The sequence below is a fragment of the Hylaeus anthracinus genome, unplaced genomic scaffold (assembly GCF_026225885.1).
Source record: "Hylaeus anthracinus isolate JK02 unplaced genomic scaffold, UHH_iyHylAnth1.0_haploid 11982, whole genome shotgun sequence".
Classification (NCBI taxonomy): Eukaryota; Metazoa; Arthropoda; class Insecta; order Hymenoptera; family Colletidae; genus Hylaeus; species Hylaeus anthracinus.
In genome coordinates this window covers 360,938-379,238 of record NW_026534330.1, presented here as the reverse complement: position 1 = coordinate 379,238, position 18,301 = coordinate 360,938, and the positions used below count along the sequence as shown (strand labels likewise).

The following is an 18,301-nucleotide window of genomic DNA, read 5'->3' as shown; positions in this document are numbered from 1 at the left end:
TGCGGAAGGAGGTTAAGCATCGATGATTAGTAATGAGATTAACTAGTCAAACGGACTAAGAAGTATATTCGTGACGGAAAACTAAATTAATATTCAATTTGTATTAATATTCAAAAATATTTGACGTAGAGTATTGTATAAAATAAAGAAATTAAATGTACGTTCGAAATAAATAATGCTCTACTTTGTAACGCTCGTTAATTTCCAAGTAAACTGTGCAAAAGATATGTGGGCCACATTTTGCCTCGTCCGGGGCACGTGGTCAGTGCTAAATCTATTAGCATCATGCGAGAACGTTTTCCACGTCGATTATCGGGTAAATATTACTTTGTGTCGGTTCCTGTTCTAGACACGTATTCCCCCGCCTCGCTAATAATGTCCATGTCAAATTATTAGTATTTCCTGTTATCGGCATTTTTTTATTCGGATCGAAGTCTGAAACTTTCTAATTACGGCGACTTGGATAAAATTTTGATTTCGTTAGTGTTTTCATCTGCCTGTAGCTTTCGTTTGTTTTTAACAGTTGGTCGTTCCCAGACGCGTGACATTTTTATTATAAATTTGACGAAAGGTCAAGAAAGAAAAGTTTGGAAAGTTTGAATACAGTAAGTAACGAAATTATTTAATTTGGAAATATGAACGCGGCTACAACCGATCTAAAGGTGAAGGCATGGACCCCCGCGACTCCTTGCAAGAGTCCGGATAATATCGTTTCCTCGCAGTTCACTTCGAAAAAGGTGTTCGTGCCTTCTTATGAAAAGTACGTTAATTTCGTTTCAAATTAAATTCTCGTTCAATTCGATTAAACAACAAAATGATTTATAGAGAGACTCGTCCTTGCATAGAACAATTACTAACGAACGAATATCAACGCATCTGGTGGGAGGAGAAAGCGTCATGGGACAAAAGATTTAGTAGGAAGATAACTACAAAAAAGTTATTACAGCGCATGGTATTATGATAATCCTTTCACGTTGATCCTAATAGCTCGTACTTTTATCTTTTACTATCAACTAACTTTTATCTTTCGCGGAAACTTACGTATAAATATAATAATGCTGCTATTAAATATCGGTTAAACTGGTAAATGATACGTTCGTCGAGCAAACACGTTAATATATAGTTCCATAATTTCTCTTGACCATCGAGAACACACAAAACGGACAACCGTTCCAACAATTTCACGGAGTGTTATTCCGTATTTGCCGCGTATTCATTCACCGCTCGTCGTCTACCTGAATAATCGTTCGAAATAATCGTTCTGCAGCCGTACCCTGAATTTTGCGACAGGAACTTTGACATCGAGTGAAAATTGTTATAAAGCGTCTATTACTTTTTGACAAGTTATGTATAAACGAATACAGAAGTATAACCTTTTGTTCGTTAAAGATAATTAGAAGAAAACCACCGACGACAGTTGTTGTCGAGAAACCAGAGAGAGTTAAAAAGCCAAAGAAAAAGATCGAAGAAACGACCGAAAAGCCAAAAGAAGACAAAAAAGTGGAAGAAACGACGAAAAGGGAAACAACGGAAGTGAAACCGAATAATAAATGCGATCAAGTTCCATCAACTGCTTCCAAAGCATCGTAGATTATATCTTGAATTTAGGCAGATTTAAAATTTGATAAAATTCCGGAATTTTTTAATCGTATTCAAAAATTAATTTTTACCGATTTTATAACCTTCTTGAAACTGGAAAGTTGCGACACCTGTCTAGTAGAACGCATACTTGACTAAACGTTCAACTTCACTCTTGACGTTTCAGCTTTGGGACAATTCCAAAAATTGTTTAATCTCAAAAGCAGTTTTCACCTTTTGTACACGCATTTATATCGCAAAAAACTTTGAGAAGGTACAATAAAAAGCTTTTGCTAACCTCTTTCAATCAGGTCTCGTTACCACGCGATTGGTAATTCATTTCGTGCAAACTAAAGATTGTTTTTCAGCAATAGTATCTACTAGCAATAATCGTTGTCCATATGGAAGGACAAGTTTGCCTTTCTATCCCTGTATAAACATTTTGTAATTAATCCACTTTGATGTATTTGAACGCGATGTTTTAGAAAATAATTGATGCTTCGAATTCATTTACGTAATATACGTAAATATGATCTTAACGCATAATTGCGGTAAAGTGAGTGTTAACGATAATGCTTGCCTTTGTAGCCGTCATATAGTATAACGTGTGTATGCTATTGGATACTCGATCAGATGTTTATGTAATTTTAAGGATGTTTTTTGTGAATTACGCAGACTTTCTAATGATATTACTTACCAGTTTGTTTTACTATGATAAGATTACGCGTGGTGAACACTACACACGATTGCACTTTGTCGAAAGACGAAAGTGGAAAATGCTGATGCAACGTGCAACGATAGTTGAGTTTGATTTCTAGCATGCGGAATGAATTTTTCAATGGGGGTAAGGAATGTTACCGCGTGTTCTGCACTATGATATATTTTCGTAAGAATCGTCGATTTGTTATTAATATTTTTGTTCAATCCAATGATAACGTAAACTATTCATTTTAAACATTTTTCAAACCATGGATCTGTAATACAGTATGCCTACGTTAAATTCCTCAAATATTGCTTACATAACGGAAATTAACACTTACCTTTCGTTTACGCAGTGACGTTAGCTGCGAAGAGTAGATTGGTAATTACGATTTATTAGAAGCAACAAAGGCGGACGTTTCCTGATTTGAATGCAATCATTTTAACGACATTAGAAGATGTTTATTACATAGTTTAAGGTGAAGTAACGCAATACGTTTTTCATAATAATTTTATTATTGTACAAAATGACACAACGTGATGGAATGAAATTCGATCGCAGAAAGCATTAATCGTGGATTAAGAGATAACAGATTGCAGTTTACAACTCTCCTTAAATGTTACGAATCTATCTTTAGCCGAGTTCCGGTATGAAAAAACAGTACAACTACGTACAACTTCATTCGATATCCTTCGGATATTGTGTTACACTCGTGCTAGGCCATATTCCGTTTCTACCATTTCGTTGCAAAACTACCTGGGTGTTTTATTACGTTACTACGCCAGCGTTAAATAACACCCATCGACAATTTATTTCCTATAAATTCTTCGTTACGACCAAAGAAAAACCGATGTAAATAATCGTCCCACTTTATACACCATACGAACCACATTTATTACAAATGAAATGAATTTATATTATAAAAGTGACGATATGGAAATTTGTGAATCATAGTAAAAAATAGCACTACACACTTTACAAACACGTCACATGTTTATGTACTTCTAAGAATATCGTAAAGTAAACATCGCTATGTATAGTTATCCTAACTGTTTTGTTTTGGAATTGTTTTACATTCCATTCTTGAAACGTGAAAAAATGACGAACAAATTCAAACATTCAATACTGTTCACTGTACAACAAGAAAAAACGCTAATCTGAAAAAACATGGTAGAAAAACTAGTACTAACAGTGTACCTCCCTAATTCGCCCATTAGATGGCTACGAACCATAACGGATTCTCACAAGTTCACCAAAACTGAATTCAGATACCAAAGTCTTTACATTTCGTATTTAATAATCAAATTTCATTAAAAGTTAAACTTTCCATTAAAAAAATTCCTGAAAATTAAGTGCACCTTACAATATTTATTTTAATGGACAACTAGAAAATCTGAAAATACGTTCCTAGCGTAAACAAGCCATAAAATATAGAAAATTCTCAGAAGAAAATTTCATAAATCTTTCCTCTCACAGAACTACTTATACCTATAGCTGATATTTTCAATATTTACACTCGAATATTATTTTCAGAATCGTAATTTTTCAGGAGGGTGCTGCAAGGTGCTGCCGTCTAGCAACGGAAAGCGATATGACGCATCAGCGCCATTTTAACTTAGCGAACCTGTTCGATCGTTACGTTTGTCGCGTTACGGTTCGATAAAGTGCGATTTTATTCGTGAAATGTTTTAATAAAAGCCTTCTGCTTGGCCTTAAACCGTGGTAATGCAAAACGCGTTTACGGCAGTGAAACGTTAAGTGTAAAATAGCTTAAGCAATTCTGATTTTTTCTTCGGTATGTCAGAAGGCGAGGCAACAGCGTCGCAGAAGAAACAGCAGCCATTTCAGCAACAGCCACAACTTGGAGTAGGCTCAATGGCGAACATGGCATGGCAATATCCTTCGCCAAACAGTATCCACAACATGTTTCCTCCATACTCGGGGTAATTTCTATTTTTTAAATATTCATCGTAGCATTGACGCGTTGCATAACGTATTGTAATGAGTCACTCCGAACAAAAGAATAATGGAGTTGTATCAGAACGACGCAAATAGGTACGACGTCTATGCGACATTCAAATATCCTTTCGTTTCGACGTGATTTCTGTATTTACTTTCAATTTAACAATTGCTTACCTGATATAGATTATTTAAACGTAAAACGCAACATGAAATGAGGTGTACAATATAGTCGATGCAACAAACTATATCTATGCGTCCAAAAAAATAATGCACTGACCTAATTTTAGAGTAACATGTACAATATAAGTATCTTCAAATATTTAAACACACGTTTCGAAAAAAGAAAATGTTTTAAATCTCAAAAATAATTTTGTTTGCTATAACTGTTTGCATTCTTTTTCCAGACAATTGTATGGACCTGGGTATCAAGGTGTACCTCATCAAGGGCAAATATTTAATTATTATCATGCAATGATGCCAGGGTATGGACAACCTTTTACTCCACAGCAGATACTACAGCAACAGCAGCAGCAACAGCAACAACAACAACAACAGCAGCAGCAGCAACAGCAGCAGCAGCAACAACAACAACAGCAGCAGCAGCAGCAGCAGGGCAACAGTCAAGGAAAACAGCTTCATCAACAACCACCTGTACCTGGAACACCAATGTCATTGGATGACGATGCCGACCTTCCCCCTTTACCACCTGGGCCACCACCGTCGATGCAGATCTTACAACAGCACAATAATCAAATACAACCACTGATGCAGTCCCATCCAGGATATGTGTACAACTCGTTTCCATATGGTAATTGGAATGGAATGCACGGGGATGTGTCGCGTAAGTTTTGTAAATTCACTACTGCTTTAAACAGAGGAGAATGTTTAATTTCTGTCGTATGTACAAATATATTTTTGCTTTCAGAATATAATAATCAAATTCGTTTCAATGCGCAAAACAAGAAAAACGGCTTGGCGTTTACTCCGTCTGGCAATAGTGGAGCTGCAAAGAAAAAACGTAAGCGGAACAAAAACTTAGCGGCTCAATTCAACAATAGCTTTCAGGCGAATAGTCCAACAACGAATTTCGTACCTGGTCCCAATTTGAAGACCGAATTACCACCCTTACCCCCCGCGCAGCGTGAAGTAGCAGCTCCTCCTCCACCGACCGAGGAAACTCCCACTCCTACTACACCTGTTACTACAACTGCTAATACAACTCCTAGTGCTGGTAGCCCAGCGGTAGGTACTTCCTCTGTCATGACAACTGCCAGTCCAGTTGGAGATTGGCCCGATAGCTTGAAGAACTACGTAAACAGATGTTACGAAAAGTGTAAAACAGCGGTCGACAAGGATCAAGTTGAGATTATATTGAAAGGAAAAATTACACGTGCTGCGAACGATGGCTCGCTTTGGGTGAAGGACTGGGACCAAGAGCCTCTGCCTAGCATTCACAGCGAACGTATGACTATGACGATAAAGCCTCAAAAACCAGCGTTAAAGTTAAATAATTTGGCGAATCCGCTAATGAATGCACAGGGAGGCTTGCGCAAGCCAGGTCTCTCTACTTCTCTCGGGGCTCGGCTTGGCGCGCGCCTCTCTGTGAATCACAAACGGTCGAGGTCGAGGTCAAGAACTAGATCAAGATCAAGGTCGAAGTCGCGGTCGAGGTCGAGATCGAAGTCAAGGTCGCGTTCGAATACACGTAGTCCACCATCCCGAAAGTACAGGCGTAGCACGTCGTCTTCGTCCAACGTTAGTGATCGGGAGCATGATTATAAGTCGTTAAAAACCAAAAAGTCTACTAAAAACAAACAAAATCACAGCGGGAAGAAAACGAAGAAGACTAAACAGATGAAATCACATTTCTATTCAGAGTTTGGTTTAGCTACAGGCAACACTGAGGAACTAGGGTCCAAGGAGAAATTGCAGCAACGCGCTGCAAGATTTAACGACAGTATTTCTAGGACGGTCAGCAATGGTGTTAAAGATGATTCCTCTGGTGACTTTGATTTCACTGGACTTCACATTGTTGGGATATGCAAGGACATAGAGAAGCCTTACTTGCGTCTGACATCTGTAAGATTTATTTGTTTGTTTACTGTAAATTACTAAAACGAATAATATTAAAAACACATTATATTATTGTACCTTGTGCTCGCAGGCTCCAGCTCCCTCCGCTGTACGACCGGTAAGTGTACTCCAAAATTCTTTGGCACATGTCAAGAAGCGCTGGGTGGCTGAACAAGACTATAGATATGCTTGTGATCAACTTAAATCTATTCGTCAAGACCTTACCGTCCAAGGTATAAGAGATGCATTTACAGTCCATGTATATGAAACACACGCCCGCGTAGCTTTAGAAAAAGGTGATCACGAAGAGTTCAATCAGTGTCAGACACAGTTGAGGATGCTGTATCAAGATGTTGGTGGAGAAAATCGGTGTGAATTCATCGCATACCGGATATTGTATTATATTTTTACAAAAAATACTCAAGGTAACTAATCCGAATGAAAACATACACTGTTCAATGTAAGAGCGCAAATGAATAGCAAACAAGAATTATTAATATTTTTGTTACAGATTTAACAACTATTTTAGCAGCATTGTCCAAGGAGGACAAGAACGATGAGTGCATAAAGCACGCATTGAAAGTACGTTCTGCATGGTGGTTGGGTAATTTCCATGCCTTTTTCAAATTGTACACATCTGCTCCAAGAATGGCGGCTTTCCTGATGGACTGGTTCGCTGCAAGAGAACGCAAGAATGCATTGAAGTGCATGATAAAGTCGTATGTACTAGAACCTTTGTTATTCGCCACTTACATTTATTAGGAGTTTTTCAACCTACGTCTGACGTAATTTTACAAGCATTAATGCGAAAACTATCTTCTTCACAGATCGTGCTTCATAAATTTCATCAGTTTCATTTATCCATTATCATTAAGTCACGAATATCGCTAATATTTTTAAAAATAGTTTACATATTTTTTCATACGCTCATCAAAAACATATATAAAATTACCTTTGTTACGACTGTTTGTTATTGGAAATTTGTTAGTTTTCCTAGAGTGTTATCGGACAGGTGTATATCGTTGTGCGGTGGAAGTGGAAGATTGTGAATAATTTTTTTTAACAATTATAATCATGCATAGATTTCTGTTACAGGATATCGTAGCTGAAAATTACTAGTTTTACATTTAATTATTATTTGTGCATACTATAATTATTTTTATTTTTATGTACACGCAGTTCACGCACAATTGTCTAATGATACATTTCTTCTACTGTTTAGCTACCGACAAAATTTGGCGGTTGATTTCGTCGTAGCAGAATTGGCCTTTGAATCTTTGGACAAGTTTTATGAATTTGTCAATGAATTGGGATTGGTTTATGCTGATCCTGAACAACATCTTATCGACTGCAAGACAAGCAGTGGTTCTCTAGGTGCTTGGTAAAGCAACATGACACTCTCCCTTTTTTCGTGGAAGATGCATAACAAAGCCATTGTCGTGCACACTCTATGCACAAGCCTTGCCCGTGTGTGTATATGCATATGTTTCCCAGTATAATATGCGTATGTGACTGATACATACATACGCATATGCATGTGCATATATCATGATACACGTTGCCCTATTACGATGATTCTTCTTACTATCCTCTTGAAATCATTGTTCTTCGTTGATCGACCCGAATTAGTCGAGCAACAACTTGTAAATGAAAATTCTCCCTACATTAATTTGTACATATATCTCAATCTCAGCCCAAATGTTTGTATACATAACCGCCAGCGAAGAATTTCTTATGGGCTAGCAAAAAGTGTACAAAGAATAAGGTGATTGTTTCGGTCATCCACAACTACCTCAGCAACACTCGGTATGAAACCGAGGCTCGTATTGAATCGAAAAGAAATTTCAAAAACAAAAAATTAAAAAAAAGGAAGCGATAAATCCTCTTCAAAAAATTCTTGTTTGGTGAAACTTTGAATTCTTCGATAACAGCTAAGTCCCTCTCTTCGTTAATGTATCGTTATGTGTTTTTATGCCCGTATCTGGTGATCGTAAGCGTCTTTTTAAACACTTGTCCACAACATGGAACTGGAATCTTTTAACCAATTGCCGATCTTTTCGCCGAACGAGACTACTTTATCGCTACTTCGAAGGAGAACTTCCGTGCCCATGGATTTACTATCGTAGTCACGCGTTGAAGGAAAATGCAATGGTCGTCGCCCCTTGTTTGAACGCGAAGAGTACTTGGAGTTGGTTGAGCAGGCACGTAGCAGAAGAACATGACGCGCTTAGACATGATATTCGAGGGCTTCTCAATGGGACGTTGCGGGTTTGAAAGGAAACTGGCACACTCATTGCCAAGGCGATAGAGAAGAATACGAAGAAATCCAAGATGGAGGCCAGCGAGTTTGTGCCTTTATTGTTAAAACGATACAAGGCATCGACTCCGTGGAAGTATTCGACGTTACACGTGTTAGAAAATCGACAGTTGGAACATTCAATGGGACTGGTTTATTGGCATCAAATGCTATTCGCGTGTGATGAGTGATTTATTTTTATCTTTTTAAGTGTTTACCGCGGGACAATATTTTTTTCCCTTCGGTAGTACGTTATCGATTCTCGATTATTGAGAATTTTATCTCTATGCACCAAGTACAGGGGTACAAGGTCATTACTGAAGGAAGAAAAGACAATTCATTGTACGACCGCATTCGAACATAGGTGTTGTGCATAATAAATTATTTAATTTTTGAATGTTATATTATTTTTAATGCGTTACACTGGTATCTAATAAATTTACAGGGAATCTCGATTATAAAATAAAAAAACTTTATAGTATTTATTTATTACGTTGTAATTAAATTTCGTGTCTTTGATATTTAGTAAAGCAGTACCCCTGATAAAGAAAAATCGTTATTTCCATAGCGGTGCCCAGTCTGTTCTCGAGTCGTGTCTCTATTACGGCTGAACGGTATCGATATTAACTAATAAATACATACGTACCGATAAGAATTATAATTTGGTACGCGGGCCTGGAATCTGTAAGTATTAATTGACAATTGGTCAGGTGTTGGTGTATGTCATGATGCTAGCTCTTTTGAATACTGGATAATTACTAAATATATAGGGGTTGTTGTATTCACATATACATGTGTTTCGAGTTGAAAATTGTAGTGCAGTATTCGTTAAATTGCTAGTCCAAAATTCACAAAATTGTATCAAGCAACACAATGTTCTTTTATTAATATCATATAATCATATTCAATACTGCTTGATACAAGCTTCAAAGGGTTTTTGTTTCATTTATTTGATTCATTCTTTGTGCACAGATCCTCGATAAAATTGTGCGGCGTTACATCGGAACTTCTACTACTTAAATTCAATGTTATACAAATATTCAGGTTTAATATACTTTTCCGTTTATATTTTTTCCTAAACCATACACGTATATGTATATAAATTAATCGCTACATCATGAAATGCACATGACCGTACTTATTCCAAACATTCTTACGGAACAATGAAATTCGTATTAATAAAATTTCATACAATAAATAATAAAAATGAGATACTGAATAACAATAATGGTGGCTGAGAATTCTGAATTCCGAATACTTACAATCGAATTTTATAAATCCAACCGTTTTTAGGATTCTCGCATATTTATTAATAATCTCAGGAAACGTTCGCGTAAAAGAGACGAAAAGATTATGTTGTACAGCGTCGTGTTGCGAGTTACAAAGTGCGTAAAAAGTTTGTTATCGCGGCGTTTCTAAGTTATTTAAATTTGTGTAATCAGGATTACATATGCCGCCAGAGACGTCTTGAATTCCGCACGAATAATTCGAGAACAACGTGACAAGTTACCTTAGCTTTTAGAGAGACGAATTACAAATTTTCGCTAAATTCGACAGCACTCCGTCATCGATGAGAGTGACTAGAAATTTCGACTAAAGACGATATTTAAACAAAATTTCAAATGTGCAGAGACGACACCATACAAGGTTGAAAGGCAGTCGCCATATAATAATTCTTAGCGCGCATATTTTTGGCTGACGTAATACAGTTATTACTTACATATTACTCAAATAAAAAAATGTTAACAATACAGTGAAACGCAGTTGTCATAAAAAGAAATCTTTGTGATTGATAACGATCGTTTGAACAACAATTTATACGGAGAGAGACACGAAACTGTTGTACTGTGTGATGTTGCGTTTCAGAATATCCGCGCAGGGACCTAGAACTCTCTCAAACCTTGCCCTATCGAGTTTTACACATTTTAAGGGGCCCCGTGCCACGACAGTTGCAGCTCTTGGCCTATCTAAGAGCAACGCGATCTCACCTGCAATCAAACAACATTATATGTTATTTTAAAGTATTACTAACAAGTACAAACGCATTCGTTGAGTAAAAAAGAAATTTACCAAAATAATCAGATGGTCCTAAGCGACCAACTTCCGCTGGTTCTTCATTTTCTGAACGTTGTTGGAGAACTACAGCAGTGCCCTCGACAATTATATAAAAATCTTCACCAGGTTCGCCTTGTCGGACTATCGTTTCACCATCGTCAAATGCCACTGGTTCTAAAGCATCTGCTACCGTAAGTCGTTCCCACTTATCCAAAGACTCTAAAAATAGAACAAAGATAATAAGTGAAATAACCAAATAACCGCTTGTGTATATTTATCCAATGTTTTCAGGCCTTCCCGACTCACCTAAAATCGAAACTCTAGAGAGGAATTCCTCGTACATCTTTCGTTTCCTTATGGTGGAACCCATGAGGATTCTACGATAAGAGTCTCTGTCGATACCCCACAATTTAACGTCAGTTTTTGCTCGTACGGTAGCTGCACGCAGAGTTCCGTAGATCAAAGCAAGCTCGCCAAAACTTCCACCTTCCCCGATCGTCGTGGCCAATTCGCCGTTCACGAATATTTCAACCTCCCCTTGATCGATTACGTAGAAATTGTCACCCTCGTCACCTTTAATGGGACATCCAGTTAAATTGAATCTCGTCTAGCTAACTCTATTATGTAGAGTGGAAACAGGACACTTAAGCAACCCTTCCGAAAACCATTTAACCTTTACGTCCAACGATAAAATGATTAAATGTCCTGCTCCATGCACATGTATAATGTATGTATGTATGTATGTATACACTCTGTGTGCGTTGAAATCAGTTAATTTTCATACGTTATATGGATAGTTTTGATCGTTTCTAAAAACGGATCACGGTGTAATAAAGTGGAGTATAGAGATGGAATATGTATATAAGTGTAAGTTCTAAAATAGACACCTTGGCGAATGATCGCTTCTCCAGGTAGGAACGTGACCGGGAACATCGCGTCGAATATGTCTGAGCGTTCGTTCTCGTCTAGATGAGCGAAAAGAACGTTCTTAGCGATGGCCTTGCTCAGGGCAGCCATCGTTTTGTAGTCCTTAGGCACGACTTTTTTAACGTAACTGGTCGCATCCTCTTCGGAGACCGGCTCCGCGGAAATGCCACCTCTGCGCCTTGGAACTTGAGGACCCTGTTGGCCCGCAGGTATGTCCTCGGTGTCCTCTGGACTGGTCGCGATTTGTTGTTTGACATCGTGAGCCTGCTCCTGAAATTACGAAAACGCCAAGTTCGATTCAACATAACGAACATTACTGGCTGATATATCGCAACACCAATAACCTTATCTATTTCAATGACTTTGAAGTGTGTTGGAGAAGGGTTGGCCACCGACAAACGAACATTGAGTATCGTCTGATAACGATTTCTAAATTACGTACAATTAGCGTAAACACGCTTGTCGTGTCAAGGAAGAAAGACCTTGTATCGAACAATTTATTTTGAAGGAACAAAATTTGATAAATTTCTTAGTAACCATCTTTCTAATTAATTCATTCTTTTAATTTATTCCCTATTCTATAGTTTTGCGCAATGATTTACCGAGCCCCGGGGACAGTGCGTAAAGATGAAAATAATTGATATAGAAAACGCGTAGGAAAAGAATATAACGGGTAAACAGGATGCGTACCCTTGACCTTCGTAACAAGAGTAGAGCGTCGTCTTGACGACTGTGCCAATGCGCGCTCTTGCGGAACGCCTTCCATTCGACACTTACACGGTGCGAAATGTTGAAACTTTCAAACGCTAATTTGTTAAATATTAAGGTTCGTACGAACAAACGTTCCGAGTCGTGTTATCACCTCGACAACTGACAAGCCAGGACCTAACACGAATTTCATGCTATTCACCAGGATATGATTAATAGAGCCATTGAAGCCAATCAACGACACTTGAAACGATGCATCGATGTCGGAGGGAGGAGTGAAGCAAAGCTATGCGGATGTTGGCAATTGATCGATTTGTGTTCAAGAAAACAATCGTTTCCTCACAAAAAAAGACGTAAAATCCACACTCTATTCTAATTTGTAACTCATAGGAAAAAAGGGAGAGCATACAATTGTTATAACAACAGGAAACTCGGTGACATACCCCTTCCAATATCCTCAAACCTATTGAAATTGATGACGTCGATTGTCGTTTTTTTCTTACTTTTCTAAAATACTTTCTGTCGTTCCATACTACGCCGAGTGCAACACGAGCGAAAATATGAAGTTAAATGTGTACATTGTCACTGTCACACGCGAATATTGATTATGGAATTTAACGTCATCCACGTATATTTTGGTTTACTTGCCTGTTGCACCATGACGGACGCTGGTGTCCTTCTAGTTGTTTCGTAATACTAACTTCGATCCGTCAGGTAAGATCGGTACCGTTTTTAAGACCGCGAGTATTTGATTTCGTTTCTTTCTTTTTTTTTTTTTTTTTTTTATTTACTCGATTCGAACAAGAACGAACGCGACAGCTTCGAGAGACGCGTGAGAATGGTACAGCGTCTTTATAAAGTCAATTTTGTTTAGACATGCGCAGGTCTATCCGTGCCCTTCCATTAATCAGATCATATGCCCTTCTAAATTTTCTAAATATAAAGGGAGTCTTAGCGACAGTATCACTTGAAATAACGCCTACTCTACCGATTAGCCAGGCACTTCAAGTTCAACTTGTCACTTTTACGTAGCAATGTTTTATGCGTATGTCATGTCTATTCGACAGCGATGAAGTATCAGGCGTTGAAATGAATTCTGTGCCTTTATATTCAATCATTTGTAACGTTAGTTTAAGTAGAAATATTTAATCGTCACATTGCTATTATATCTTTTAGGTTCTTGACCTAGTTTCCACTATAGATACAAGTCTAAACGAAAAGTAACGATCCTCGGATCCATAGTCGACCGCCGCTTGCCTACACGACTAATCCTCACACCCAAAGATACACGAATAAAAAAATTATTTCAACGAGCTTACAAGCATCGATAAACACATCGTCTCGTTCTGTCATTCGAATAGTCGATTGGTTACTGTAAAATGATAGCCTTAAAATATTACACGGTTCATGAACGATGAGCAAGGATGTAGAAGGTGAGTAAATAATGGCATAGGTCACTTGGCGTTTACACGGATGAGCGCTGTCTTGTAAATGTGTAGCACACTGTGTAAAAACATACAACACAACTTCAAACATTCATTTAATAAAATGGACTATTAAAATGTCCATACATCGCGTACAAATTTCATAAAAATTGCAATAACAGAGATGTCGCGAGAGACACCACGATCGAAAGATAAGCCATGTTCGACTACTTTGAATCCGGTTTGGTATCGATCACTACTATCGTACAGCCAAGTGCTCAAGCAACCAATAGTTTTGAGACTTGTTAAAGTAATGCCTTCGTAAACTCATCAGCATTACTTATTCACGACTGCGCCAGTAATATATTAATGTAATCGTGTTTCAACGATATAATTACGTTGACCCAGCATCGATTACAAATTAAAGAATACTGAATTAGAAAGGTCCTTTTCATAGTTAGGAAAACATTAAAATGGTCCTACTGGCGAACGTCCGGTCTACGTTAACAACTGCATCGAATTAAAAGAAGAGACGAACAGTGTCAAGATTAGTCGGTCAATGGTCCAAGCACGTGGTAAAGAGTAGTATTGTTTCATTTAGAGAGAACAGATCACACCGAAACGTCAAACTACTTCATCATCCTCGAATGACATAAAAAACAGCGATTAGAATATTATCTTCTTCATGCACAGTGGTGTCTTTCAACAAAAGCAATGCAACAGTAAGAATTAGTGAAACGTGAGCCTCGAATGCTCGTTTAAGATTGAGTTTAGCCATTCTATAGGACCAACGAATCATAGAAATGTACAGGGTGTCTCAAAATCCAGTAAAGAAATGACTTGTCTGAATGAAATGAATCATAAACGTAAATAGAAATTTATTTCGACGCTCCAAGTCGAAAATGAATTTCGTCTACGAACGTTCTGGAAATAATATCATTTTCCTTACGCTCTATCGTTGATATCACAGGACGCAATTGTCCTTTTTTGGACACCCTGTAGCATGTCCGAATGTGTACGCGTGAGCTTCGAACATGATCCGAATTCACGATCGTACCTCGCTCATTATTCGTCGAGATATATTCGATATTCGGCACTTGGGGCGACGATTTAACGCGCGGAGAACGTATTTCCTCCGTCGGCACTGGTTGCACGCACACGCGTAACTGGTACCACCGAAAATGTCCTTTTCCCGATCGGCACGTCCGTTTCACCAGCGAAAGTAACTCCACCAGGCGTGGGAGACGATCGTTTCTGATCGCGACGTTCGTTCACGGCGCTTCGGAATTTTCTAAGGCCTCGCCAAATTCGATTAACGCGACAACGATCTTTCGTGGCGCGCGAGGTCGACACTGCTTGCTGCCAGACGGTAAATACCAGTGTTGGACAAAACGTAATCCGCGATCGTCGTTACCGAGTAATCGGTTATCGTAATTAACGTTCTGGCTTGAGAGACGTCCTTATCCTGAATCGCGTTGAAAGCAACTATTACTGATTTACCACTGCAGATTACAAATGTAGTTCACGTCTACTGATTTATTCATTCATTTAACCACCTTGTTTACTATATTCAAAAGAAACGTATGCGCGATAAAATACTGTAGCAAAGCAACCTTGAAAAAAAGGTGAAATTTCACGATGGAAACTGTTTTACAATGGAACTCGTGCTTGCACGGTGCAGGCGTAATTTATGATTACCGATTAACTTGACAATCTTGATTATTATTAAATGGGAAAATAGCCACTGTCTAACTCTGGTAAATACCCAGACTGGCCCAAAAAATTGTTCGTCAATGCTGCAGAAGTGGGAAAAATTCTTCTCTAACAGCTTCAACAACTATCGATCCCTTATTCGTTAGATAAAAATAAGAAATTTAATTGTAGAATAAAGTTATGTTTCAAGTTAGATGAAAAAACAGTATTGTTTTCATTTGAATATACGTATTTTTTCCAACTCTGCAAAGCTGTCGAACTAATGGGTTGACAGAAAACGAACCGGGACAGGACAGCGCGACGTACTTCCGGCGTTCTCCGTTCAAAACGTTTCGTCGCAGCGCGCTTCGCACATTTTTCGAGGACGACGCGTTTACACACTCACTGCTTTCGTGACTGTTGGCTAAGGTTGCGCGCCTCGTTATATTTCGAGCATATTCTATATTTAGAGCTGCCCCTATATACCGCGGCATACCGACTGACTCCCTTTGCGTGCGTGTGTACAACGATGGGACTTTCTGATGCCGTTGTGCCCCTGATATCGTGAGATTTAACACTTCCGTATGCCCTTGGTTCGTGCGCCTTGCTAAGAATTGTACAATTTACAAAATAAATAATAGGCCAAATTATAAAATGAAATCGTGATATTTAGCCAGAAATTTCTACAAAAATTGATATTACATGAGGCTCTCTACTATTCCTATATCTTACATCAACATAAGAAGCAAATGTTTTCAATGATTTTTTCTAGATCTCAGACTAGTTTATTCTGAGAATTCGTGCCAATATTCGATACTGGATAGTAAGAAAGGGAACACCGATCTCTCTCTCTCTCTCTCTCTCTCTCTCTCTCTCTCTCTCTCTCTCTCTCTCTCTCTCTGAGAGCGCGCGCGCGTGTGTGTTGTTTTCGAAAATGCGAGAATCTAGTCAAGGACAATGTTGTAGAGCTCGAAGGAAAATAAATTACTCGGTACTTTCAGCCGAGAGATGCAGTGATCATAAGAAAATCTCTCTCCAGTCACGATGACATAACACATGTATCATACGTATAAGGAAAACATCTCTCCTTATCGATTGCTATCAATGCAAAAGTTTGTACGCGTCCAGAGAATAATTAATGGTTCGAATCGACCAGAACGTCGTGTTTATTTCATACTCGATTTTATGTTAGACTGAACGCGACACAAATCTTTCGAACAATTATTTGTCACGTTAAAAATACTTTGTGTCGAATATTTGTTACAATGTTAACAACGCGTACACGCGTTCCAAACGAAATATTTTTCCCGAATTAACTTTGGCCGCGGTTTAAGAAAAATAAATTGGCCTCACGACGAATAAATACATATACGGAGTGTGTTAAGCGTCGAATATCCTTTGCTAGAAAACCACTTAAGCTACAACACAGAGGAAGAAATAAGTAGATTAAAATCTACTTTATTAAATATTTAGAGTATAGGAAATAGCAACAGAGGTTTTGTTGTAAACCTCATAAGTCTGTCCATAAGTAATAAGACTTTTCCAAGTACACATTTAAAATATAAATCTCATCTTCTTTTATAAAGTTCTACTCTCTTTATCTTAAGCAAACGCTTGGCATTGTGTGTTGTCCCTTGTTTGTCCAAAAGTATATGATTCATCTTTGACAGTATAGATCCTTAATCAAATTCTTCTTTCTTGTAACATCGAAAGCTACATAAAACACCTGATACGATACAACTAACAATTCATTCTGAAACTGACTTCTCTTTACGATACAGAAATTAGTCAATGTTAAATATGCAAATATTCCTTTATGAAAACAAAATACAAGAACATATACAAGGAGTAATTATGCATCTATAAACAGTCCAACTTAAGAAGCACAGTATACTTGTCAAATTTTTATACGATATTGAAAGGAAACCTCTATTAACATTAATATGTATACTAAGTGGTTGAATATATGTCATGTCCAGTTACTTTGTTAAATAGTTCACAAAAAATATTACTTATGGAATAACTGGATAGTTTCATAATTTGCAACCAGAGAAAAACTAGGCAAAGGAATATAAATCTAAGGTTATTTACGAAAAATGCAATTGAATACGTACCCGTTCCAGTTTCTGGAAATGTTCTCTCAAGAAAGATATGGGATTTTCAGGACGACCCACGCACAGTTGCACTATACAGTCTTTCAAAACTTGTTGAATATTGTGTCTCTGCACGTATTCCTCGCACTCTCTCAAACTTTGCTCTTCCTCAAGATTCGCCGCCATATTGATACATAAGTTGTCACTTTAAAGCGAATACTTTCTCAACGAACGCGTTCTCGGCTCAAACATCGAAAATACGTTTCCCCATTGACAGCTCGATGTTTTGATGTAAACAATATCGGCATACCTCATTCGACACTTATTGTTCATTGTTAATTAGACGTTGTCCAGCCGAAGGACGTGCTGTTCGTCACTATAATTCGATAAAATATAACGTCACCGATTTCTACGCATATACCCTCGAAATGAAAAGAAAACTTCTTCTTATTTTAATATTTTGTTATTTTAATTAATTAGAAACATAAATACGAAAGTAAATACAACTATTCTTCTCGTTTTATTCGAGGACGAAACTATCGAACGAGAAACGAAACGTACTTTCTTAGGGACTATGTATTGCTATTATGCGAGCAGTTAGAAAATGCAACATGAAAATCAGGCATATGTTAATAAACATTAATGCTTGTTTTTAACCTTAGGGTTTCATTATCAACAATGTCTAAATTTGAAATTTTTCAAAAAACTATAGAGCACGAATAATTTGTATATAGAGCGTTAGAACATAACCTCAAAATCAATATTTTGTTAATTTACGATTCATAAAGTAACT

General features: G+C 37.7%; 2 protein-coding genes across 10 annotated transcripts; one reads left to right on the top strand and one right to left on the bottom strand.

The window, feature by feature from the left end:
* The first annotated feature begins 3,863 nt into the window (after positions 1 to 3,863).
* On the top strand, positions 3,864 to 9,011 carry LOC128885936 (leukocyte receptor cluster member 8 homolog). 5 transcript variants are annotated; one of them, XM_054140328.1, is made up of 7 exons: positions 3,864 to 4,000; positions 4,083 to 4,221; positions 4,645 to 5,081; positions 5,166 to 6,319; positions 6,405 to 6,738; positions 6,825 to 7,032; positions 7,536 to 9,011. In XM_054140328.1, exons 2-7 carry the CDS (start codon positions 4,154 to 4,156, stop codon positions 7,696 to 7,698), a joined length of 2,364 nt encoding a protein of 787 aa, XP_053996303.1. In that variant the 5' UTR covers positions 3,864 to 4,000; positions 4,083 to 4,153; the 3' UTR covers positions 7,699 to 9,011. The 5 variants fall into 5 exon arrangements, with proteins under 5 accessions (XP_053996303.1, XP_053996305.1, XP_053996304.1 ...); XM_054140330.1 differs by having other exon boundaries at positions 3,883 to 3,997; XM_054140329.1 differs by having other exon boundaries at positions 3,893 to 4,000; positions 4,086 to 4,221.
* Positions 9,012 to 9,648: 637 nt separating this feature from the next.
* On the bottom strand, positions 9,649 to 18,072 carry LOC128885946 (cAMP-dependent protein kinase type I regulatory subunit). Of its 5 annotated transcripts, none has more exons than XM_054140360.1 (7): positions 15,720 to 15,841; positions 14,781 to 15,082; positions 12,948 to 13,232; positions 11,552 to 11,861; positions 10,971 to 11,237; positions 10,680 to 10,883; positions 9,649 to 10,597 (listed from the first exon to the last, which is right to left on the bottom strand). In XM_054140360.1, the coding sequence occupies exons 3-7, from the start codon at positions 12,957 to 12,959 to the stop codon at positions 10,425 to 10,427; spliced, it is 966 nt and encodes a 321-aa protein (XP_053996335.1). In that variant the 5' UTR covers positions 12,960 to 13,232; positions 14,781 to 15,082; positions 15,720 to 15,841; the 3' UTR covers positions 9,649 to 10,424. The 5 variants fall into 5 exon arrangements, with proteins under 5 accessions (XP_053996335.1, XP_053996336.1, XP_053996334.1 ...); XM_054140361.1 differs by having other exon boundaries at positions 15,743 to 15,825; XM_054140359.1 differs by lacking the exon at positions 15,720 to 15,841 and having other exon boundaries at positions 14,673 to 15,624.
* Positions 18,073 to 18,301: the final 229 nt, after the last annotated feature.

Excerpts from the sequence above, each read along its gene's own strand:
- LOC128885936 (XM_054140327.1), top strand. The coding sequence starts at position 4,076 with ATGTCAGAAGGCGAGGCAACAGCGTCGCAGAAGAAACAGCAGCCATTT. Across the intron at positions 5,082-5,165 it reads AATGCACGGGGATGTGTCGC|AATATAATAATCAAATTCGT; the intron begins GTAAGTTTTGTA and ends TTTTGCTTTCAG. Across the intron at positions 6,320-6,404 it reads CTTACTTGCGTCTGACATCT|GCTCCAGCTCCCTCCGCTGT; the intron begins GTAAGATTTATT and ends TTGTGCTCGCAG.
- LOC128885946 (XM_054140358.1), bottom strand. The coding sequence starts at position 17,694 with ATGGCGGCGAATCTTGAGGAAGAGCAAAGTTTGAGAGAGTGCGAGGAA. Across the intron at positions 11,238-11,551 it reads AGAAGCGATCATTCGCCAAG|GTGACGAGGGTGACAATTTC; the intron begins GTGTCTATTTTA and ends GTCCCATTAAAG. Across the intron at positions 10,598-10,679 it reads AGGACCATCTGATTATTTTG|GTGAGATCGCGTTGCTCTTA; the intron begins GTAAATTTCTTT and ends GTTTGATTGCAG.